General features: G+C 38.6%; 1 protein-coding gene across 4 annotated transcripts in view; it reads right to left on the bottom strand.

Annotated features, from left to right (window-relative positions):
- Positions 1–9,094: 9,094 nt before the first annotated feature.
- Positions 9,095–26,629, bottom strand: part of lrrc71 (leucine rich repeat containing 71) — a 31,307-nt gene continuing 13,772 nt past the window's right edge. For all 4 annotated transcript variants that reach the window (XM_058046255.1, XM_058046256.1, XM_058046258.1 and 1 more), the window contains 2 exons: positions 25,349–25,440; positions 9,095–14,363 (listed from right to left, as the gene is read on the bottom strand). In XM_058046255.1, coding sequence (XP_057902238.1) covers positions 13,122–14,363; positions 25,349–25,440 — 1,334 coding nt within the window. In that variant the 3' untranslated portion in view covers positions 9,095–13,121. The remainder of the gene's footprint in view (positions 14,364–25,348; positions 25,441–26,629) is intronic.

The following is a 26,629-nucleotide window of genomic DNA, read 5'->3' as shown; positions in this document are numbered from 1 at the left end:
GCTCAACAGGGGACCCAGAAGCATCCAAAAATGGCATGAAATGCCAGATTTTGAATTTGGTGATTTTTGACAAAAAACGTAAGGGGTTAGTATGTCGTTTTTTTTTTCATTTTTTTGACTTGCTTTTAAAGCACTTTTCTGTCAAAAATAAAAGTGGAAACCTCACACGCGCTCAACAGGGGACCCAGAAGCATCCAAAAATGGCATAAAATGCCAGATTTTGAATTTGGTGATTTTTGACAAAAAACGTAAGGGGTTAGTATGTCGTTTGTTTTTTTCATTTTTTTCAACTTGCTTTTGAAGCACTTTTCTGTCAAAAATAAAAGTGGAAACCTCACACACGCTCAACAGGGGACCCAGAAGCATCCAAAAATGGCATAAAATGCCAGATTTTCAATTTGGTGATTTTTGGAAAAAAAAACGTAAGGGTACGTATGTCGTTTTTTTCATTTTTTTCAACTTGCTTTTAAAGCACTTTTCTGTCCAAAAAACAGGGGAAACCTCACACACGCTCAACAGGAGACCCAGTTCACGGATGATTATGGCCAACGAGCACTCCTTTTCAGTAACCTTAAGTAACCTTTCCAACAAGATGCATTTCACCATTGTATGTTTTTCAAGCTACTGTCAGCAAAAGGAGGGAACATTTGAACTGAATGGCTCGTCTATGCTCAAGAATCAATGATGTGGTTGTTAAATGGAAAAGAGTAAAATCAGCACAGTTTCTGGAGGTAATTTAGTGATGGGCTGGATTCATGGCAGCCCATCAGCCCGTCTGCAGACACCTGACTTTCACTTTTTTTTTTCTGCAATCAGCCTGCTAAGCAGTCCTGAGGCGGTGAGCACTGACAGTACAGGAGCACGCCTCAAAAAACACCACAGAAACAAGCTTTTTTTTTTCTTCTTCGTGTTTACGTGCAACAGTCAACAATCCAAGTCTGATGCAATTGTAGCATCAGAGTGGTGAGAATGTTAGGAGTCGGTACTCGCTCCAAAAAGGTTGAGTGAAGAAAGGAACTGGTATTTATTGAAATCATGGGGGGTGGTGAAAGCAGGGCAGCGATGGAAAAAAAAAAAACGGCGTGATGGACGGAACACTTGATGTTAGCTGACTGAATGGAAGTAAACTCCTACGGTGGAAAAAATGCAGCTCGGGACGCAAGGGTGTAATTCCATCACTGTGGGAAACCTGCACACCGTGCATGTAACATACTGTACAAAGACAGAACAGCATAATGCATAAGGCTAAAAATAACCAATTAGCTAAAAATGTAATCCAATACTTTTCTACAAGAGAGAAGAAATATGATCTCAGGGAAGAACTACATTTGAAAAAATTAAAATTAAAATTAAAATTAAAATTAAAATTAAAATTAAAATTAAAATTAAAATTAAAATTAAAATTAAAATTAAAATTAAAATTAAAATTAAAATTAAAATATTTTTTTATTATTTTAGAATCCAAATAAAAAGTAAAATACAATTTTTTTTTAAAATTTTTTAAAATTAAAAAACAAATAAAAAAACTTTAAACTATATTAGGAAAGCAGGAAGTGAACAAATGTAACAGTTACTGATTGTAAAAGTACCAGATGGAGGGGTAGGATTTAATAAGCTTTGCTTCTTCCTACTCCTTTTGGACATGTGGTACTGTGAATTGATTATGGGATGTTCAAATGAAATTAAACAATTACCATTCACAACCACATTCATAATCAGTGGGAATTGAACCCACTCTAGCTGGCAAACTCAACTATCGACGGTCAAAACCAGACTAGCCGTACCTGAAGACTTACCTTTTACCTGTTTATGATGTACATGCAGATTATCCTTCTCCAGGAAATGTTCTGGTACTTTGTTGTAAAAGTCTGCTGACCTCTTGGTGAGCTTGGTGAGATAATCCTCCATCTTGGCAGGCAAATTCATGTATTCATTCAGCAGACCTAGTGAGGACTGTTGTGGTTCCATATTTATCTATGCTGGTATCGACATATAAACAAACACTGAGACCAAGTGGAGGGATGACATCTTTATTCCACATGTCTTCAACTGTCAGGTAGCAGTACTTGGTAGCAGTAGTCAATATAGATAGATTGCTCTAATACACTACAAGGACGCAGATCATGCACATAAAACAATTTGTTAAACAGTGAGTCCATGATGTCGCGAGGTTTCTTCTCTATGGAAGGACGGCAGCGTATGACATTTCTATGTATTTTATCGTCTGATTAACAAGAATAAGGATGTCAGAAAAATGTTAAAACCTCACATTCGCTCAACAGGGGCCCCAGCAGCATCCAAAAATGGCATAAAATGCCAGAGTTTGAATTTTGTCATTTTTGACAAAAAACGTAAGGGGTTAGTATGTCGTTTTTTTCATTTTTTCAACTTGCTTGAAATGCACTTTTTTGGTGAAAAAAACTAAAGAAACCTCACACACGCTCAACAGGGGCCCCAGCAGCATCCAAAAATGGCATAAAATGCCAGTGTTTGAATTTTGTCATTTTTGACAAAAAACGTAAGGGGTTAGTATGTTGTTTTTTTCATTTTTTTCAACTTGCTTTTAAAGCACTTTTCTGTTCAAAAATAAAGGGGAAACCTCACACACGCTCAACAGGGGCACCAGAAGCACCCAAAAATGGCATAAAATGCAGGAGTTTGATTTTTGTAATTTTTGACAAAAAACGTAAGGGGTTAGTATGTCGTTTTTTTCATTTTTTCAACTTGCTTGAAATGCACTTTTTTGGTGAAAAAAAATAAAGAAACCTCACACATGCTCAACAGGGGCTCCAGAAGCACCCAAAAATGGCATAAAATGCCAGTGTTTGAATTTTGTCATTTTTGACAAAAAACGTAAGGGGTTAGTATGTTGTTTTTTTCATTTTTTTCAACTTGCTTTTAAAGCACTTTTCTGTTCAAAAATAAAGGGGAAACCTCACACACGCTCAACAGGGGCCCGAGAAGCACCCAAAAATGCCATAAAATGCCAGAGTTTGAATTTTGTAATTTTTGACAAAAAACATAAGGGGTTAGTATGTCGTTTTTTTCATTTTTTCAATTTGCTTTTAATGCACTTTTTTGGTCAAAAAAACAAGGGAAACCTCACACAAACTCAACAGGGGCCCCAGAAGCACCCAAAAACGGCATAATATGCCAGAGTTTGAATTTTGTAATTTTTGACAAAAACGTAAGGGGTTAGTATGTTGGTTTTTTTCTGTTTTTTTTCAACCTGCTTCTAATGCACTTTTCTGTTCAAAAATAAAGGGAAAACCTTACACACGCTCAACAGGGGCCCCAGAAGCACCCAAAAACGGCATAAAATGCCAGAGTTTGAATTTTGTGATTTATGACAAAAAACATATGCCGTTTTTCCAGTTTTTTTCAACTTGCTGCTAATGCACTTTTTTGGTCAAAAAAACAAGGGAAACCTCACACAAACTCAACAGGGGCCCCAGAAGCAACCAAAAATGGCATAAAATGTTGGTGTTTGCGGGCGTTGATTTTTGACAAAAAACGTAAGGGGTTAAATATGTTCCACTTTAATGGTGTAACATAATTCTGTCTCATGCACGTCTTTGAGAAGATGATTCCGTGTGTTAACTGCGAAGTTGGAATTTGGAGCGTCGATGGGGTATAAGCTAGTGTGAGACAACGGCGTCTGTCATCTCCTCTGACTCATCTCCTCGACCAATGAGGAGATGAGCTGCTTAGCACCGACGCTAATAAAAGACCATTAGCTCCGAGTTGCTTTGACGCCGGGATTAAGCTAGTGTTACGTTTTTGACGGCGGCAATACCAACATGTCGTATAAAAGCGACCCCGTACCAACGCTGGGGCGTATTAAATAATGCAACACATTAGCAATATATTTGCTATGGTATATATATATATATACATATACACACTTAGCACCATACTGGCAAGGTTAACAAATACATAAATAAAAATGCTTACGCAGGAGAAATATAATCCGAGATCACTTTCCCTTTACTGGGAAATGAAAGGGCAAAGATTTACTGCTTAATGTGGAGAATAATATCACGCCACGGTTATTTATCATCGCATGATTTGCCTCTCGCATGGACTATGAAGATAATCTCTCTGTGATATTCTCTCCTCGACGTCGCAAACCCGACTGACGATTTGCAATGTGACACACGAGTGGGTGCATTTTCAGCGGGTTCACTCGTGCCTCCGGCGCACAGTCATCTATGTGTGAACGCGCTGTCTTGGAGTTCACTGACAGATTAGCTTTGCTATCGCTAGACTGCAGTCATGCAATGCAAAAAATAAATAAAAAATAAAAAATGACGCGGAGCCACATCACCGGATCCCTCTCTAATCCACTTACAGTGGTGGTGGGATGTGGTCTCCGTGGACGGGGAAGGAGTGAGATGTCACAGGGAGGCTGAGCAGCTAGTATGGGAAAGTAAAGCTCATCAGTTATGGATGGCCCCACTTTGGCATGGCGCAGACACCGCAGATTGCCGTATTTAACCCCCTCCCCCGTTATGACAGATTGCTCTGTGACCACAAGCCAATTAGGATTAAAATGAAAAATAAAAATTTAATATTTTAAATTGTTAAAATAGAAAATATTTTTAATATTTTAAATATTTTAAAATATTTTAAATGGAATATTTTAAATATTTTTAATATATTTTAAATATATATATTTGAATATTTTTAAAAAATTAAATATGGGTTTGAATATTATTAGAGCCCTCTGGACATGAAATAACACCCCTATAGTCACCTTTACACTCGCATTAACCAATACTTTGAGCGAGAGGACTGGTCTACAAAAATTTTAATTTTAATTTTAATTTTAATTTTTTTTAATAATTTAAATAATTTAAAAATAATAATAATTTAAATTTTAATTTAAAAAATATTTCTTAGGATTAAAAATTCAAATTTAAAAAAAAAAACTTCAATTATTTTAGGAAAGCAGGAAGTGAACAAATGTAACAGCTACTGATTGTAAAAGTACCAGATGTGTCACGATGTGGGCGCCACCCTCTCGTGACAGCTCCTTTAGCTTCCTTCCTTGCCTCTGTTCCGGGTTTTCATGCCCTTATTTTGGTAACTACTTCCTTTCTTGTTCCCTTCCGTTTTCTCTCTGACTCATTTCACACACCTGTCTCTAATTTCCACACTCCCTATTTAGTTCAGGTGTGTGCTCTTTCGTTTGTGGCTTCATTGTCTTTGTGTTTGGTTTATATAAGCTTTGCTTCTTCCTACTCCTTTTGGACATGTGGAACTGTGAACTGATTATGGGATGCATTCAATTGTAATCTGATGCATGTTCAAATGAAATTAAACCATTACCATTTGTCAAAACATTAAAAAAAATATTTTCAAAGGCTGCCCAGCCACTCAACAAAACAGATTTGTGCTTGGCATGGAGCATCACACCATGGAGTTAGGAACGAGGGGGGTGGGGTGGGGGGCTGTCGTCTTAAATATGGGACCTGCCAGACACAAAAGAGAAGAGGATGTCTGCTGGAGGCCTCTCGTGTCCCTGAATAACCTCAAGAACACTTGAAACAGCCCAGCAGGTCACGAAGGTGCTGCAGTCCTTGAAGGACGCATTGGAAGACCTGATATTCACAGTCTCTTGCTGTGGGGGGCAATCACAATGTCCGGAGGTAGAGTCAGTCGTGTCTGTGTGAGTACACACTTGATGATGACAACATGACATCATCTAAAATACATAAAGGATGTCTTGTACTTCCATGCTACTTTCATGCTGTTTTATGCATATAAAACTATTAAAATATGTTGTGTCTAAACATTTTTGAGTCACATGGTCATATCACCTCGTACTTTGGTACGGGACAAAAAAAAACAAAAAAAGAAAAACTTAAAACTATATTAGGAAAGCAGGAAGTGAACAAATGTAACAGTTACTGATTGTAAAAGTACCAGATGGAGGGGTAGGATTTAATAAGCTTTGCTTCTTCCTACTCCTTTTGGACATGTGGAACTGTGAACTGATTATGGGATGCATTCAATTGTAATCTGATACATGTTCAAATGAAATTTTACCATTACCATTACCATATATTTGTAGGAAAGGGAAGTAGCTCCAGTTTACATGATATAAATAATGCGAGGGACAGCTCTGTCTTCTCGCTCTGCAGCCATGCAGCAGAAACATTAAAGTGACGGTGAGGGACGGGGGAGAACAATACAGCGGAGTTGTGTCTGATCTCCGCCCCGCAGGGAAACTGCTTGCAGCATTGCAAAGTCGTTCAATTACTTTCATCAGGTCTAAGGCCTGCCACAAGAACGCAGCGTTCAATTGCACGTGAAACAATGCTCGCTGGGTCGATGCTGATATGCTGCATAAAGGCGAAATAGTTTGTCCTAATGTCTGATTTTTTTTTTTTTTGTTCTAGTTCACCCAGGCTGCCCCCCTGCTGTCACTTTTATGGGTAGAATTTCTAGGTGCGGTCAAGTCATGAAAGGCGTCCAGTCTTAGGATCTGTTCTTTACTGATCGCCAGCCAATCACGGGGCACATATAGACAAACAACCATTCAAAAAAAAATAATAATAATAATTTCTACCGTTTTTTGTTTTTTTAGTACTCAGCAGTAGAACATTTGACGCTAATGCAGCCATATATATTTTTAGCCAAACTATCTATTCCACAACACAAAAAATGGTGCCTTCAATGCACGCTACACGGCTTCATGTTTCTTGACTTCCTGGTTTGCTGCGGAGATCTCTTTTACGTAGGAAATGTTCTTATCAAATGATTTTCTGGCTATTTTGTAGCAGTTTTTTACAGCTGTAAAACGGCACCAAACATGATCGATTCTATTGTGGAGTTACATCATCACCTTTTTTTTTTTATCTTGCACAAAAAAACATGTATAAATACATCTTTGAGTTAATCTTAGAGTTAATAGGCGAGACATTCAACTCGCAAGATGATATTTCTTGTCCCAAAAGTTGAAGCTAAACGATATTATTGCCAAACCAAATAAACCACTAAAGTAATGATAATAGTAATACATAACAATAATAATAATAATACCTAATAATGAAGTATATCATTTCATATGTCATCCTTCACTCTGTAAAGTTGTGTTATTTTTATTATGTGTTTATTTTATGTTATTTTTTTCACAAGAGTTTGTTAAATGTTTGCAGCATTTCCTGAAATGCTGGTTTTTCAACAATGACCAAACGTCCTCTTTTCAGAGGATAGGTCTTATCCTATTTTATTTATTTGTTTTTTGGTAATGGTAATGTTTTTTTTGTTTGAAGATGCATCAAATTTTAATTTTAATGTTAATCCACACACTGAAATGCTATGGCTAGCATAATGTAGTCCTAGCATATAAGTGTTTCAAATGTACTTCTTCCCTGAGATCATAAGTCTCCTCTCTTGTAGAGAAGTATTGGATGACATTTTTAGCTAATTGGTTATTTTTAGCGTTATGCATTATTTTAGCTGTTTGAAGATGAACTATATCAGCGAGTTGAAGTATTTGTGATTTTAGAAATAAAAAGTTAGTATGTTCTCTGCAGGCAGCATTATGAATTATCCTTACTGACCTTTTTTGCAGTACATTTAGCGAGTGAAGATTGCTTTTATAGTTATTGCTATTATTATTATTACCATTATTTAATCTATGATATCCTTACTTGGTCCAAACAGGAATTGAATGACCAGAATTGATGATGAAGGTGATGGAAGCGAGGAAAAGCTCTCGTCTTATCTGATGTTGTCCATCCAAAATTGATTAGCCTTATGTAAGACGACTGAAGGGGAAAATGCACGGCGTTGAGATTCAAAGTGAAACTAGAGAGATTCATTATTCTGTTTGAATAGCAGATAGTGTGAAACACACACACACACACACCTTCCATTTTTGTCTTGGCATTCATGACTGCAACAGTTCATCTCCATCACTCAGGTGCTAGGCCACACCCCTCATTTCGGGGGTGTTTAAGATATTTAACAGCATAGCAGACCCAGAACCACTTTGGAGCATCAGCATGCAATTAAGGAAGCAAATGTATTATAAACCCTCACTTATCGCAGTTAAGACTTCTAAATACAGTTTTTTAAACATTATTAGAGCCCTCTACAGATGAAATAACACCCCTATAGTCACTTTGGCACTCCTTTTAGCCAATATAGAAGTCCAAGTATCGGTTCGCGGGGGTGCTGGAGCCTATCCCAGCTGTCTTCGGGCGAGAGGCGGGGTACACCCTGGACTGGTCGCCAGCCAATCACAGGGCACATATAGACAAACAACCATTCACACTCACATTCATACCTATGGACAATTTGGAGTCGCTAATTAACCTAGCATGTTTTTGGAATGTGGGAGGAAACCGGAGTACCCGGAAAAAAACCCACGCATGCACGGGGAGAACATGCAAACTCCACACAGAGATGGCCAAGGGTGGAATTGAACCCTGGTCTCCTAGCTGTGCCGCCCCCTTTGCGAAATTAGTATTTTAGTATCAGTATAAATTAGTATTAATATTTGTATTGTTTATACACCTTTTGAGTATGAAGTTGCAGTGTGATGAATCGAGTGCTGTTAACAAAGTGTTTGTTCACACATGCACGGGGAGAACATGCAAACTCCACACAGAGATGGCCGAGGGTGGAATTGAACCCTGGTTTCCTAGCTGTGAGGTCTGCGCGCTAACCACTCGACCGCCGTGCAGCCGTCTGATTTATTAATTAATGTATTTTATTGAAAACAAAAAAAAAAGTGATGCTGAGTGTATTTTGTATTATTTTATCTACTATATTAGATAAAATGAGTGTAAAGGTGACTATAGGGGTGCTATTTTATGTCTAGAGGGCTCTAATAAATGGTATTTACAAGGTTATAAACAGGTTTTTCTATGCTCTAACTACCAAAATATTCCATTTATAAATAAGTAAAAAAAAAAATATGACAGTCAGGTCTGGAACCAATTAACCGCGATAAAGCAGAGATTACTTTACAGATGCTACAGGTTTAGGATGACAAATCCCCCCCCCCCCCCCCCCCAGGCACTGATGAGCCACGCTGTGCCTCTGTGTGTCTCCACACACACAGAGAGACACAACTACAGTTTTAGTCATTTTCATTTGCTTAGGACGGAGCTGCAGAGGGCAGCTGGTGCCCCGCCTGCTGGCTTTATGAGCTGTTAGAAAGCCGGGGGCCATTTTTTAAACAACCAATTAAATGAGAAGTGATCACAGGGGAATGCATACCTGCCCAGAAGGAACCATTAAATCTAATAAGAGGAGAAAAAAAATAGAAAAAAAAAATTTGGAAGCTCTGCTGAGGATAATTGCAGCCAGGGAATCCCCCCCCCCCTCGCCCCCCGCCCCCTTACCCACCCGTCACACTGTTTAAAATATTGTGCTGATCAGTGAACTGGGAATGAGGTTTGCAGCCTGAGAAATAATACGGTGGAAAAGCCAAGGGTGCTTAAACGTGAGAAATATGGGGTTGTCGATACACAACAAGGTTGCCGTTACATTGTCGCTTTGAATAAATGAGATGACATCGCAGGTTTTACCCGAAAAAAAAAAAAAAAAACACGCATGCACGGGGAGAACATGCAAACACCACATAGAGATGGCCGAGGGTGGAATTGAACCCTGGTCTCCTAGCTGTGTATTAGTATTTTAGTATCAGTATAAATTAGTGTTAGTATTGTTTATAAACCTTTTGAGTATTAAGTTGCAGTGTGATGAATCGAGTGCTGTGGGAGGGTGGGATTGAACACTGGTCTCCGAGCTGTGAGGTCTGCGCGCTGTAAAGATGACTTTTTGCTTCAGAGTTTCTTGGACACTAATATGCAAATCATTATAAGCAGCTGGTGGAAAACCTCCGGAAGTTCTACAAAAGCCCTTGGCTGGTCTCCTAGCTGTGTGGCCTGCGCACTAACCACTTCCTATGCCGCATGTCCTCCAATGAACTGCTTTGCTCAGACACAATGCAGAATGGGAAACTTCAAAACTCATATTGGTACTTCTTTGTATATTTTTAGGTACACTTTTGGAGTGTTAAGTTACTGTGTGATGAGTTTAGTGTTTTTTGCAAGTATAAACATGGCTAAATAAACATGGAGGAAACCGTAGTACCTGGAAAAAACCCATGCATGCACGGGGAGAACATGCAAACTCCACACAGAGATGGCCGAGGGTGGAATTGAACTTGGGTCTCCTAGCTGTGTGGCCTGCGTACTAACCACTTTCTATGCCGCATGTCCTCCAATGAACTGCTTTGCTCAGACACAATGCAGAATGGGAAACTTCAAAACTCATATTGGTACTTCTTTGTATATTTTTAGGTACACCTTTGGAGTGTTAAGTTACTGTGTGATGAGTTTAGTGGTTTTTTTGCAAGCATAAACATGGCTAAATAAACTAATAGATATAGACATGTTTTTGGAATGTGGGAGGAAACCGGAGTACCCGGAGAAAACCCACGCATGCACGGGTCAAACTCCACACACCTTTGGAGTGTTAAGAGGGTGGAATTGAACCCTGGTCTCCGAGCTGTGAGGTCTGCGCGCTGTGAAGATGACTATAGGGGTGTTATTTCATGTCTAGAAGTCTCTAATACATAATAACTTCACTACTTTTGGGTCTGGAAGTAATAAACCAGGGATTACTGTAATGTTAAACACAGAATAATTTAAGGTAATATTGGGTTAAAATCCTGATGTTATTGACATCGTTTAACCTTTAATACTGTTATAAAATATACAGTATATATATATATAGTATATTTATATATATATGGTGTTGTTACATTGTCGGTTTGAATAAATGAGATGACATCACAGGTTTTGCTCAATCTTATATTTTCAACACAGGACGCGGACATGGTCGTTAAATGCAGAGTAGTCGCCGACAACGTACAGGAAGTGGCATTGATTGTCCCGTCACGCCACTGCTACTGTATTGCTTGGGGTACAGGTAGAACACACAAACAGGCGTCACACATGGGGAGTATTTCACAGAGAGAGGTCACCTCTGCACACATGGATTTACGGGAGTGTGGGGGGGGGGGGTTACGTGGACAGTGATTCATACTACCCCATCCCTCTGCAGCGTCGATGACCTCACTAAATCTGGCTGGAGCTGTGGTTTTTGCCTTGTCTGCACAATCAAATTGGTCAACTGGATCAAAGGGGGGACGTGTGTGTGCATATATAAGTGTGTATATGTGTGTGTGTGTGTGTGTGTGTGGGAGGACTCGCCTCATAAATACTTGGGAGACAATCGGCATGAGACCAGAGGGGAAAAAAAAAAAAGTCAGCTTGAACCACCAAAGATCCTCGTTACTGTTAAACAAAGATTCCCAGTTTATTACAGCTTTAGTCTCTTTCATCTTTGCATCGGTTGACACGACGATGCGTTTGTGTACACCGGGATGTCCAAACTTCCACACACAGAGGACCTCATACTGGATATCAAAGGATGCGGCGGCACTTTGATATTTTTATGTACAGTAATCACTCGCTTATTTCCACAAAGTAGGATTCCTGCAGTTCTAAATACGGTTTTTAACATAGTTAGAGCACTCTAGACATGAAATAACACCCCTATAGTCACGGTTACACTCATTTATTCATTCATTTTCTACCGATTGTCCTCACGAGAGTCGCGGTGGTGCTGGAGCCTATCCCAGCTGTCTACGTGCGAGAGGCGGGGTACACCCTGGATTGGTTTGTCATATAGACAAACAACCATTCACACTCACGTTCATACCTATGGACAATTTGGAGTCGCTAATTAACCTAGCATGTTTTTGGAATGTGGGAGGAAACCGGAGTACCCGGAGAAAACCCACGCATGCACGGGGAGAACATGCAAACTTCACACAAAGATGGCCGAAAGTGGAATTGAACTCGGGTCTCCTAGCTGTGTGGCCTGCGCACTAACCACTTTCTATGCCGCATGTCCTCCAATGAACTGCTTTGCTCAGACACAATGCAGAATGGGAAATTTCAAAACTCATATTGGTACTTCTTTGTATATTTTTAGGTACACCTATGGAGTGTTAAGTTACTGTGTGATGAGTTTAGTGTTTTTTTGCAAGCATAAACATGGCTAAATAAACACGGAGGAAACCGGAGTACCCGGAGAAAACCCACGCATGCACGGGGAGAACATGCAAACTCCACACAGAGATGGCCGAGGGTGGAATTGAACTCGGGTCTCCGAGCTGTGAGGCCTGCGCACTAACCACTTTCTATGCCGCATGTCCTCCAATGAACTGCTTTGCTCAGACGCAATGCAGAATGGGAAACTTCAAAACTCATATTGGTACTTCTTTGTATATTTGTTAGGTACACCTTTGGAGTGTTAAGTTACTGTGTGATGAGTTTCGGGGTTTTTTGCAAGCATAAACATGGCTAAATAAACTAATAGACATACACATAGAATTGAACTCAGGTCTCCTAGCTGTGAGGTCTGCGCACTGTAAAGATGACTATAGGGGTGTTATTTCAAGTCTAGAAGGCTCTAATAAATAATAACTTCACTTTTGGGTCTGGAAGTAATAAACCAGGGATTATTGTAATATTAAACACAGAATACTTTACGGTAATATTGGGTTAAAATCCTGATGTTATTGACATCGTTTAAGCAACATCTGCGTATACTATCATAATAGAAGAATATGCAAATATTATAAACTAATACGACCAAAGATGCATTAAACTGGGATCCATTCTTTAAATGGTATTGCAATATTTGTACACATAAAAACCCCCAACACAGACATTATTAATATACAGCATACTCTACAGTACATAACTGACATGCATCGGATATGGAGAGCGGGATTCTCGTTATATATCAGTCAGTCAACACTTAACGGGTCCAGAGACCAGGTAGTTTGGTTAAACCAGGACTGCACAGTGAAAACAGACCCCCCTGCTGGGCCTTGGGAAAATAATAAAAACTGATTACTTCTGCCAACCTGAACGTTTCGGAGAATTGCTTAGCTCAGCGATGACAGTATTGGGTCAGTGTATTGTTCTCGTACAGTCGCGAATGCATCACAGAGCACGAAGTCCGTGTGTCAGTCATAGTTCAGAACCGCAAGAAAATTATATCACTCGGATTGGGAACCATCACTGGAACGGTCCGGATCCAAAACTCCTATCCCACTGAGAACACTGTTGCTCTAACTGGTCCAGAAGTTTATCCACCGAGTCTTCCTTGTTCTCCAGTTTCAGGTAACGTCTCCCAATGCCCAGGTCTAACCGAGGCCAGCTTTGGCGAGTCTGCTCCTCGGTGACATCCATGACCTGTCCGGGGATGTTAATGCAAACCCTCGAATGCGGGTCTGGTGTCATAACCGCCGGTTGAGTAGTACGACCGCGCTCTCTGTTAATGTTTTTTTCCATAGACAAAACGGTTCCGGTCGTGTACGGTTTAGTCCTGTAGCTCATGCTCTGGCAACGTCGAGGCTGAGCGGTCGGGGTATCCACATCGTCCAATCCGAGCGTGGACATGGAGCTGGCGGACATCAGGCAATTGTTGAGCTTGGCAAACGGAACCGGTTGGGTTTTACTGAGGTCCGTTTCGAACTGTGTGGAGTTACACGACGATGAATCGGTGGAAGGCGGAGGTACTGACTCTTGATGATGGACGGCTTCTGTGTGCAGGACTGGTTGCTGGTAAATTCCCTCCGCTGTGTCCTTCTTAGTGCTACCGGGTCTGGTCTGCAGCAAAGGTTCCGACCTCACCAGTTGCTGTCGACAGAAGCTATTGAGTTGGGCGGCGGGTAAACTGCTCACCCATTGATGTTTCGCCATGGAGTTAGCCGCCGCTATTTCTTGAAGGTCTGCCGAGGGAACGGCGGCAGACACGGAGCAGATGACACTTCGCATCTGCGCCAGAAGCATCTGAGTCTCCCGGTCCCGGTTCTCATACAGGACTGTGTTAGCGCAAATAAGAATAAAGAGCCCCACCCCCATGATGACCGGACCCAGCAGCTTCATCCGTTCACTGTGGATCAAGCTGACCGTCGATAGGAAACTCTTCGCTCCAAGACTCCAATTCCTCGACGTTTCGGAAACATTGTTCCCTTCCGCGGATCCCAGGATGGAAAAACGTGACATTCGGTATCCGGCCACGGCTAACGCAACGCCCACCAGGACGACGATGACGCCCAAAATCAGGAATGCTCCAGCGATGGAACGTAAGCGAAGCTTTCCTCGGATCACGCTGTTCTTCTTCTTTCGTCCACATAAGGTAAAACGAGGCTTCCGTCGACGGGAAGGTGACGTCGTAGCGCCCTTGGTCTTTTGGGTCTTCATGGTGTGGGTCACTCCAGAGCTTTTGGCTCCAGGTGACACCCAGTCAGAGCCCTTTGGAAGCAGAATAAATGTACTATTAAAAAAAACCCTGATTCAAATCATTCAAAAATAGTGAAAGATTAAATGAACATTTATCCAACATCCAACAATGCGTTCGATGCCAAACTCAAGGCTGCCATCTGGTGTTCTTTTATGTGGACTATGAAAGCCAAGTGGCAAAAACACAAAGCAAACCTTTACTGACCCAAAACTCTGATTTTACATTTTTACAAATATGGCACATCACCACATAATAACTCAGATTAATTGCTGGTCACTGGTATAGATGACTGTGATTGGCTGGCGACCAGTCCGGGGTGTGAAAAACAAAAACATGCTAGGTTAATTAGCGACTCCAAATTGTCCATAGGTATGAATGTGAGTGTGAATGGTTGTTTGTCTATATGTGCCCTGTGATTGGCTGGTCACCAGTCCAGGGTGTACCCCGCCTCTCACCCCAAAAGACAGCTGGGATAGGCTCCAGCACCCCCCCCCCCCGACCCTCGTGAGGATAAGCGGTAGAAAATGAATGAATGATTGGTATACATGAGCGACATTATATGGAGTTAATAAATCACTATACAGTTAAACCTTGGTTAGTGTACATATTTTCAGTTAACAACCAAAATGTATGCCAAAATTTTGCCTGAATTTGCGTACAATTTTGAGTTAGCGTACAACATGTCTTGCGTCTTGTCATGTTATTAATACACATAAAAACACGAAACATCTTTCATAAGAAAAAAAAAGTTTGTTTCTACCTTTTTTCCATTCTTTAGTAATCGGCAGTAGAACATATAGGTAAGTTTTAGGAAAATATCAGTTCCCAACAAAAAAAAAAGAGAGAGAAAAGGGCTATTTGTGAAAAGCTAAATTTCAAGCATAAAACAAATTTAGCTGTAAATATTTAGCCAAAATGTCATGATTCCATTCATGATTTCATAAATCACTATAGAGTGAAACCTTGGTTAGCAAACATATTTTCAGTTAACAACCTATGTATGCCAGAATTTTGCCTGGATTTGAATACGTTTTTGAGTTAGCATACAACATGTCTCGCGTCTTGTCATGTTATTAATACACTGTGTTAGCCCAACACAAAATGTTGTTAGCATCATATTAGCTTCCAACCAACATTTAACGTTACGTTTACCTTCATGGAAGACATGATTGTTGTCAATAGTGTTTCTCACCGTACGTCTTTACTTTTCTCCTACAAAATAAGCCAAAACGGAGCCAAAGAAAATTATTTTTCCTTTTCCTAAGTTTATTCTTGGAAAACCGACCTTTTTTTTTCCTCTTAACTCATTCAATCCCGTCCATTTTGGGTGATTTTGACAGATTTTGAAGATTAGACTCTCATCTTTCATCAGATTTTTTTTTTTTTTTAAGTTTGTTTCTACCTTTTCCCGTTCTTTAGTAATCAGCAATAGGTAAGTTTTAGGAAAATATCAGTTCCCAACAAAAAAAAAAAGTCTACCGGACTCTAATAATGTTAAAACCCGTATTTAGAAAGTCATAAACTCTAACTACAGAAATATGATGTTTATTATTGTTGAAGCCTACTTTGCGGTCAATTAACGGTGATTTTATGAACAGAAAAATAAGTGACAGGTCATTAAAAAAACAAGGAAAAATGGTGGAGACGTCTAAAATGAAAGGACGTACAAAAAAAAGTCTCAAGAACTCCCATGTTCCAAAAAAAAACAGGAAGTCAGCCATTTTTATCGGAAACGGCCATATTGGGAAAAAACTTTGGTCGGACGATGATATATCCCGACTCATGTAAACCCCCCCCCCCAGGTTATGTGAGGTTACAAAGGCCCGTTGAACGCTTCTCACAGCTTTAATTTCATTTTAAATTTGTCACGTAACGCGGCGGGCCGCTGTGCTGAAAGGATGGCAGTGAGAATTACAAATGAGGCATTCAAATCCTTGCGCTCAAGGCCGCCATGGGCTCCATTAGAGGCGGCAATCCGTCTTCTAATGTCATCGAATATTCCGCCGACACTCTGCCCTGTGAAAGCCCTGTCAGAGAACACCTCATCGTGTAAGTGGACTAAAGTAAACAGGAAGAAAGACATATTTGACAAATACATGACGAGCGTTTGGAGAGTAAATAAGTGGGGGCTGTAAATTGTAAGATTTGTGTACAGCTGGAATTGGCTCGGGGGCACCCGTGACCCGGAACAGGAGTCAAGACATGAACAAACCCAGCTGACTTTATAATGCATTTAATATGCATGCTGAGTTCTTATAAAATCCACTTCCGCCACCCTGGGGCCCTTTTTTCCACCCTGGACACTTCACCAAACATGATCTCTTCTATGGTGGAGTTGCATCATCACCTCTTTGTACCTCTTGCACAAAAAGACATCTTTCGGAGTGAGCGGTCGGGTAGAAAAAAAACAAAAATATGTCTTTGGTAGCGAATGAGTTAATTTTTTTGTCTTTTTGCCCAAATATTCTGACTTTATTCAATAATATTTTTATATATATTTTATACTCATAATATTATACCTTTTTCTATTTGTTGCTTTGTTTGTTTCTCATAATATAATGACTTCAAAAACATATCACCTTCTTTTTTGAATATTTCAACTTCATTTTTTTTAAGAATATTCCAATGTTATTCTTGCAAAATTATGCTTAAAAAAATTTTTTTTGATTATTTTTTCTTTTTACTTTTTTCTCTAAATATTTAACCTATAGCCAAAGATACAACTCTGGTAGCGAATGAGTTAATTTTTGGACTTTTTTGTCTTTTTGCCCAAATATTTTGACTTTATTCAATAATATTTTTATATATATTTTATACTCATAATATTATACATTTTTCTATTTGTTGTTTTGTTTGTTTCTTATAATATAATGACTTCAAACACATAACATCTTTTTCTTGAATATTTCTACTTCATTTTTTTCTTTAGAATATTCCAATGTTATTCTTGCAAAATTGTGCTTTTTTAAAAAAAAAATCAATTATTTTTTCTTTTTACTTTTTTCTCTAAATATTTAACCTATAGCCAAAGACACAACTCTGGTAGCGAATGAGTTAATTTTTGGACTTATTCCTCTTTTTGCCCAAATATTTTGACTTTATTCCCATAATATTTTGCCTTTATACTCATAATATTATACCTTTTTCCATTTGCTGTTTTGTTTGTTTCTCATAATTATTTTTTTCTTTAGAATATTCCAATGTTATTCTTGTAAAATTATGCTTTTTTTTCCATTCGATTACAACTTTTTTCTCTAAATATTTTGAAAATGATTCCAAAAATAGAACAACAGGAACCTGGCATCAAATGAAACAAACCCTTTGGGAAACATTTGCCCTCTAAAGTCATAAAAACAAGGGAATTTGAACCGGCATGACGCTAAACAAAAAAAAAAAATGCTCTCACTATGAAAACATTCCATTTATTAACAATGAATCAATGTTGCATCTTTTCATGATGGCCACCAGCGGATCCAAGAATTCCTGATAAGGTCATCCGCCGTTACTCAGCGGTTGTTTAGCACACTCATTCAGCGTTAATCACCGCTGAAAAATAATTGCGGTGAAACTCCTTAGACTGTTCCAAATTTTCCCTCTCGGTGGGAAGCTTGTAAAGTTAAGCAAATAGGAGAAACACATGCAATGCATGCTGGACTACAGGCAAGGGGCGGCGCCCTGGGGGTGGATATTTGGCCCCTGAAAGACTGAGAGGGAAACCCCGAAATCTTTGTTTGGAATATGAAGCTATATTAAATTACTGCGAGAATTAATGCTTTTAATGACCTATTATTAGTATTAGTCATCAAAACATATGCATACATAATCAAATTGTACATATTATTGGTCCAAATTATGTATTTTCAATCGTAGATATTGTTAAATAGCCAAAAATATCTCTAATGTAGTGTAATATTTTTTACGTGTTCCCCTTTAAGAGGCGGAGCTTGGGAAGTGACATGTGACATCAGCTAATTACAAGAGTGCCATTGCAGTAGCATTCTACTACTTATCTTTATCTTGATTACAAGGCCCCTGAAAGACTGAGAGGGAAACCCCGAAATCGTTGTTTGGAATATGAAGCTATATTAAATTACTGAGAGAATTAATGCTGTTTAATGACCTATTATTAGTATTAGTCATCAAAACATATGCATACATAAGCAAATTGTACATATTATTGGTCCAAATTATGTATTTTCAATCGTAGATATTGTTAAATAGCCAAAAATACCTCTAATGTAGTGTAATATTTGTGACGTGTTCCCCTTTAAGAGGCGGAGCCTGGGAAGTGACACATGTGACATCAGCTAACTACAAATGTGTTAGCATAGTTAGCAACAGTGTGGAAAGTGCCATTGTAGTAGCATTCTACTACTGAGCTTTAGCTTGATTACAAGGCCCCTGAAAGACTGAGAGGGAAACCCCGAAATCTTTGTTTGGAATATGAAGCTATATTAAATTACTGAGAGAATTAATGCTGCTTAATGACCTATTATTAGTATTAGTCGTCAAAACATATGCATACATAAGCAAATTGTACATATTATTGGTCCAAATTATGTATTTTCAATCGTAGATATTGTTAAATAGCCAAAAATATCTCTAATGTAGTGTAATATCTGTGACGTGTACCCCTTTAAGAGGCGGAGCCTGGGAAGTCCCTGTGTGACGGTCAGCTAACTACGAGTGCCATTGCAGTAGCATTCTACTACACGGCCACTAGGTGTCAGGAATATGCTGTTGTGCTAACGTGTGAGTATTTGTAATGTCTTATTTATGTTTAATAGGTCTTATTTTCCATGATAATGTCCACTATACTGGTTTAAAAGGGTCTAATATTGTGCTCTCACTATGAAAATATTCCATTTATAAATACAATTCACTTATGGATTGACAGACTGTATGTAACAAGGGCCAACTGTACTGGGGTTTGAAACCGGGTGAGAAGAGAGGACAAAGCAACCACTTCCGCATGGAATGGGAGGAAAACCTTATTTTCAATATTATTATTATTATATGTGATTATTATTATTTTTGACAGAATGTATGTAACAAGTGCCAACTGTACAAGGGTTTGAAACCGAGTTAGAGGAAAGAACAAAGTAACCACTTCCACATGGAATGGGAGGAAAACCTTCTTTTCAATATTATTATTATTATTATTATTATATAACCGAGTTAAACTGAGTTACAAGAAAGGACAAAATAACCACTTCCACATGGAATGGGAGGAAAACCTTCTTTTCAATATTATTATTTTAGACAGAATGTATGGAACAAGGGCCAACTGTACTAGGGTTTGAAACCGGGTGAGAAGGAAAGACAAAGTAACCACTTCCGCATGGACTGGGAGGAAAACCTTCTTTTCAATATTACTATTATTATTATTATCATACATAATTGTTGTTATTATTTTTGACAGAATGCATGTAACAAGGGCCAACTGTACTCGGGTTTGAAATCGAGTTAGAAGAAAAGCAAGTAACCACTTCCGCATGGAATGGGAGGAAAACCTTTTTTTTTCAATATTATTATTATTATTATATATGATTATTATTATTTTTGACATAATGTATGTAACAAGATCCAAGCGAGTTAGAGGAAAGGACAAAATAACCACTTCCGCATGGAATGGGAGGAAAACCTATTTTTTTCAATATTATTATTATTATTATATATGATTATTATTTTTGACAGAATGTATGTAACAGTTAGAGGAAAGGACAAAATAACCACTTCCGCATGGAATGGGAGGAAAACCTCTTTTTTCAATATGTCATATCAGAATTTATTCTTCATTCAAATGCATTTTTAATTATTTTCTGCATCCGGACCTCCAGTTATCCATTTTCTATACCGCTTACTCTCATTCGGGTGTTGGGGGGGGCAACCGTTTTTTTACATGTTTACAGTTTGCTGCAGGAAACCTGGACGGCTTCCAGGTCTGGTGTGAGAACCCACCAGTTGATGCTCGACCGCCTGATGTCAAGGTTAAAGAGAGTCACGTCAATGACAACATCTTCCATCTTCTTTTCCATCCAAACACGGCATTTTTAAAACTACATGTGCACAATCCACTCAGGAGAAGACGAGCGGAGTGTGAGGGTAAGCGGCGGGAAATCCGGCGTCCACAGTTGCAGTAATGCAGCACGCATCCATTAAACATGAGCACCGACACATGGCATGGCATGCAACACTTGTGTAAACTTGCCTGAATCCCCCCAAATCCTGTTGCCGCCTGCTCATAGTTTGAGCACACACCAGGAGATCCTAATCATTTTTTCCCAGGGTGTCACGTCTCCTGGAAAAGCGGATAATCCGGACTGAGTGGACCAGGGTAGTGGGAAAAGATGGGGGGGGGTGTTTTTTGTTGAGCCCAAAAAAAGGACGCTTAAAAAAAAAAGACTTTACTCCTTTGCGTCTCCTCCGCAAACGCCGCTTCCTTCCTTCTCATCCCGAGGAGGCTTGTCATGCAGCAGGGAGCCCCTCTGAAGTCTGCCCGCCCGCCCGCAGCAGCCCCCGTCCATCCGCGTTTCACATCACCGCCAACCCTTCCACAATAAGAGCTGCGGTTTTCAAAATAACGGTGTACAAAAATATAACCACATTGAAGCCAATTTTATACGGGTTGTAAGCATTTTTAAGGATAAAAATAGCAATGAAATAAACAAATACAAGGCATTGAGAAGATGTGATGATGTGTAGTACACTACGCTGCTCACTAGGTGTCAGTAATGTTACTGCATACTGAAACCTTTTCCACTTTTATGGCCTATAAATGTAGTTAGAATGTTGTATTATTGTGCTAAATGATGCTAAAGTGGGGCGGCACCAGTCCAGGGTGTACCCCGCTTCTCACCCCAAGACAGCTGGGATAGGCTCCAGCACCCCCGCGACCCTCGTAAGGAAAAGCGGTAAAAAAATGAATGAATGAATGATGCTAAAGTTTCAGATAATGAGGTCTGGAATTGAGCCCTAAAAGACGTTTTTGATGGCTCAAAAACGCTCAGTTTCAGAGGGTGTGGTTTAAACTGGATATCTGTGATGTCACAGAATGCTATGCTTCCTTATATGGGTGTGCGCTGTATAAGCCAGACAAGCTCTGATTCTGTGTTTACGTTGTTAGTAATGTCTCCCAGGAAGTGTTTCTTCAGGTGTAGGGGACAGACGTCACTCCAATCCTGACTTCCTTATATGGGCATGCACAGTTAAACCAATGGCAACCTTGCTTTCCTAAAGAGGCAAACATAACAATATTGGTCTGTCGGGTCTGGAAGCAATTAACCATGATGGACTAGGTTTTGAAACCGAGTGAGAAGAAAGGACAAAGTAACCACTTCCGCATGGAATGGGAGGAAAACCTTTTTTTTCAATGTCATGTCAAAATGTATGTAACAAGGGCCAACTGTACTAGGGTTTGAAACCGAGTGAGAAGAAAGGGCAAAGTAACCACTTCCACATGGAATGGGAGGAAAACCTTTTCAATATTATTATTATTATTATTGACAGAATGTATGTAACAAGGGCCAACTGTACTAGGGTTTGTACAGTAACAAAGTAACCACTTCCGCATGGAATGGGAGGAAAACCTTCTTTTCAATATTATTATTATTATTATATATGATTATTATTATTACTTTTGACAGAATGTATGTAACTAGGGCCAAGTGTACTAGAGTTTGAAAGCAAGTTAGAAGAAAGGATGAAGTAACCACTTCCGCATGGAATGGGAGGAAAACCTTCTTTTCAATATGAATATTATTATTATATATGATTATTATTATTATTATTATTATTATTGACATAATGTATGTAACTAGGGCCAACTGTACTAGGATTTGAAAGCGAGTTGGAAGAAAGGACAAAGTAACCACTTCCACATGGAATGGGAGGAAAACCTTCTTTTCAATATTATTATTATTGTTAGTAATGTCTCCCAGGAAGTGTTTCTTCAGGTGTAAGGGAAAAGATACATTTGTTTACAATTCCTAACAATGTTCTACTGACGCCACTCCAATCCTGACTTCCTTATATGGGCATGCCCAGTTGACCAATGGCAACGTTGCTTTCCCAAAGAGGCAAGCATACCAATATTGCATTCTTATGCTGATATCAGGTCGATAATTATCAGACATGCCTAATTTATTCAAATATAGGCGTGTAAATTTGGCTGTAGGGGTGTTACATTCTGTCTGAAGGGCTCTAATAATGTCACAAAGCCTATTTAGAAGGTCATAACAAGCATTTCTATGCTGTAATTATGAAAATATTTTATTTATGAATACAAAAAAATCTTACTTTGAACACATTTCTCACTCAGCTTGCAAGGTCAAAAACACTCTTAAGCGTTTGTAATTTAAACACGGAATATCGCTCATTAGATATAAATACAGATCCATATTTTAACATTCCCACGGAGAAAAGGACCAGATTGCCTTTTGAACAAAAATTCTGTTGACTAATGAGCCAAAAAATGTTTTTAAAATAAGTTCCACCAGGAGGATGGGAAGTATTTGGATATTTTAAAACACACACACACACATAAGCTATCAAACACGTTGGAGTGTTGATGTTTAATGACTTGTGAGTATGAATTTTTTAAAGTGTGTATGCCATCTGCTCAGACTCAGTTCGCTCAACGCTGAAATGTGAGGCGTATGACAGCATGCCTGGAAAAAGAAAGAAAATGCTATATTTGGTCTTGTTTGTATTTTTTTTTTTATCCAAATATTTCAGAGCTGGTGCCAGTAGTGGAGGCTAAGATGGAGTATTTAGTGTTCATTATACTCCTTGAATAAAACCAGGGAGTCTGAAGTACACAATCCACAACCGTCTAAGCAAAAGTGTAGGGATTTTGTCATCATAATTGTGTTCAATATCTGAATGCTCCGATGAAAAATTCATGAGTCAGTTATTATATCTGTGAAATGTTTTCTTTTCATCCGCAGTGCTAAAGCCTGCCAACACAGACGACTATTTGTCGCCATCTAGTGGAATAATATGGTAACGTACCAGGAAGTGAAGAGATCTGTTTTAAAATCACCGAACTATGTATATTTGAAGCCCGTTTCCGCCAGAAAAAAAATTTATATTAAAAATTTTGATAAGAAACTCATAGTTATGACATAAAAATTCAAAGTCACAAGCTAAGAAAGTCATACTTATTAAGTAAAAAGACGAAATTTTGAGATCTTAACTGCGCATGTGCCGAGACTCCAGTGAAGAAGGTAGCACATGCGCAGTTTGGATCTAATAATATGGACTTTTTTAGCCTTCCCTATCTCGTAATTGACTTTTTACTTCATAATTATGACTTGCTTATCTCATAATTATAACTTTATTATGTCTTAATTTCGACTTTTTATCTCATAACGTCTATTATTTTTTTAAATCTCATACGACGTACCCTTTGGGATATTTTTTAATCTTTCCGTGGCGGATTGACGACAAGATTTGCCTTGAACATTAAAAATACAAAAATAATTATTCTGAAAATAACTATTTGTAAAAACAAATAAGTAGTCAAAACTCCAGAAACGATGACAAGTTATGAACTTTGTTATGATACGATACACAATCAATGTTTTACTGGAGCAGATAATCCTGAGCAACGTCAATGTTGTCATTTCCCATCTGTAACGCTGTCGCTCACCACTAGATGGCGGTGTTGAACATGTTGGACGTTTTGTTTTGTATATGGCAAAGGAGGGCCGCATAGTGGAAAAATTAAAGGATATTATTTGAAGAAAAAATTAATCCTTTTTTGGCTTTTATTTTTAATATAATATAACTTTTACCCCAAACCTGACTGTTTGTTTGTTTCATAATATTACTACTCTTAAAATATAACATATTTTTTCTTTAATATTTCAACTCTATACTACCAAAATTGAATTATTTTGTATATTATATATAAAATATACATAAATATTTCGATATTACTATTTCATTCTCATAAAATTTTTCCTTTTTTCTCATCAGAATATTTTTTCAATTAAATAAAAAATAAATACAATATATTTTATAATTTTTATATTTTTTGAGGTATTAAAACTGTTTTTTTTTTAATTTTCCAACTATTTCGAATTTCTTCTGGTAAATTTTCTTCTCGTAATTATGACTTTTTTCCATAATATTTTGACTTTATTCTCATAACAATATAATTTGTTCCATTGCATAATTTTCACAAAATTCTAACTTAATTGTTATATTTTTCTAATAATAAAAATAAATAAATAAAAATTCTTTCATATATGCTGCTATAATGAAATTATTTTTCCTCATAATATTACAACGTTTTGCCCTTTATTCTTGTAAAATGACTGCTGATATTTCCATGTTTGATTTTTTTTTTGTGTGAAATGATACGTTTAGAAACACTTAGAAAGGCGGAATTGTGCACACGAGGGAAGAGATTTTATTGGAATAAAAAATAATAAAACAATCTTCCGATATAATGTATAAAATCGAACTCTTATTTCTCTCCTTTCGTTTCACCGTCTGAGCAATGCGACCCCTCACCCTCCTCTTCCTCTTCCTCTTCCCTTTTTTTGTTCAGCGGGTCCCTGAGTGCCATCACTTCCTGTATCTTTACGTAGGGCTCACACTCTGCGGCAAAGTGGTTTCTCTAAACCGGAGAGAGATCAGAAATCTGAACACTGAAGACAGTGAACAGTCAAGACAACAAAGGAGAAGGCTTGACATGAACCAAGTTCGAATCCTGGATTGGTCAAACCTCTGCGATTTTTCCTAAAGAAAATCTGCAGTGCGAGTTCTAAGACTGAGTTGCCAAGCAACAGCCTCCAAATCTTTAGGGACAAAATCCCTTCTGAGATGTCCACAATCCCGTTGTTGAACATCAGAAAACCAACGGAGGTTTCTCCACATTTTGGACACTAAATACTTATTTTCTTTAGATACTCTGTCTCTCTCTGCTAAAATAAACCTTCCCAGTAAAAATGAGTGGACGTGGATGTGGATGTGGATGGAGACCCACCTGGAGACAAAGACGCAGCAGACCTTTACCTCCATCTTGCATCTGCAAGGATGACAGGAACTGTGGTAGAGACAGCTCCGTTATCCTGTTACCTACACAAATATATATAAATATACACAGCATTAATGCCTTGAAGCAAAGTGTCATACAGTAGAACCTTGGTTAGCATCATCTCTTCCAGAAGGTCCGACTCTAACCAAAACATTCATACTCTAACCAAATACATGTTGCCCATAAGTGATCATGTAAATTCGGGATGAACGAGTACACCGCTATCTGTATCTGTAGCTGTTCACACGTCTAAATTATCTGTATTCGTATCCGCACTCGGAGTGGGGGCGGGGTGTAAACTGGAAGTGGGCGTGGTTTAACCATAAATGTATATTATTTTAAGTTTGAAATTGATTTGGATTGTTCGGAAGTTGCTATATGTATTGTTTACAAACAAGCAGACAAAAAAAACATAGTCCATGACTGATGCACGATCGTGCCCGCTGGCTTGAAAAAATGCATAGTTAAAATTGCAAGGGGCATACTGCAAAGTATTGAGAGGGGTGCAATAGTTTAGTCATATTTTAGTACACCACTAATTGTATCTATAGCTGTTTACCCATCTAAATTATCGGGGGTGTAAACAGGAAGTGGGCGTGGTTTAACCAGAAATGTGCGGAGCTTAAAGCTGTACATTATTTTAAGTCTGAAATTGATTTGGATTGTTCAGAAGTTACAATATGTATTGTTTATAAACAAGCAGACAAAAAAAACATGGTCCGTGACTGATGCACAATCGTGCCCGCTGTCTTGCACAGTGTAGTTAAGATTGTAAGGGGCATACTGCAAAGTATTGAGAAGGGTGCAATATTTTAGTCATATTTTAGTCATATTTTAGCAATACATGCAGAATGCTCGATGCCACCCTTGTGCCAGCCAATGCAGGTCAACATGTCAAGTGTAAGATGCGACACCAAATTGCTCACAGACCTGTTGTGAGCAAAAAAAAAAAAAATTGACGCCCCTTAATCATGACTGCAAAATAATGAACGAGAATAAAAATGAAAAAACAATTAGCGCCTAACAATCAAAATTACGAGTGCACCTGAACACCTCAGGGTCAAGTGAATGATGCAGAGTGTTTCATCTTGAAAGTTTCATTTACGTTGGCGTTCCAATTCACCCCCCACCCCCCACCCCCACGGCACCGTGAGTGGAGATTCACCCGAAAATGAAGCTTTTTTTTTGGGACACCACGGACAGAGTCCAGATAACGGACACTTCATACTC

This window comes from Doryrhamphus excisus, chromosome 14 (assembly GCF_030265055.1).
Source record: "Doryrhamphus excisus isolate RoL2022-K1 chromosome 14, RoL_Dexc_1.0, whole genome shotgun sequence".
NCBI lineage: Eukaryota > Metazoa > Chordata > Actinopteri > Syngnathiformes > Syngnathidae > Doryrhamphus > Doryrhamphus excisus.
The sequence above is the reverse complement of the archived record's forward strand: the minus strand, read 5'-3'. Positions and strand labels throughout refer to the sequence as shown.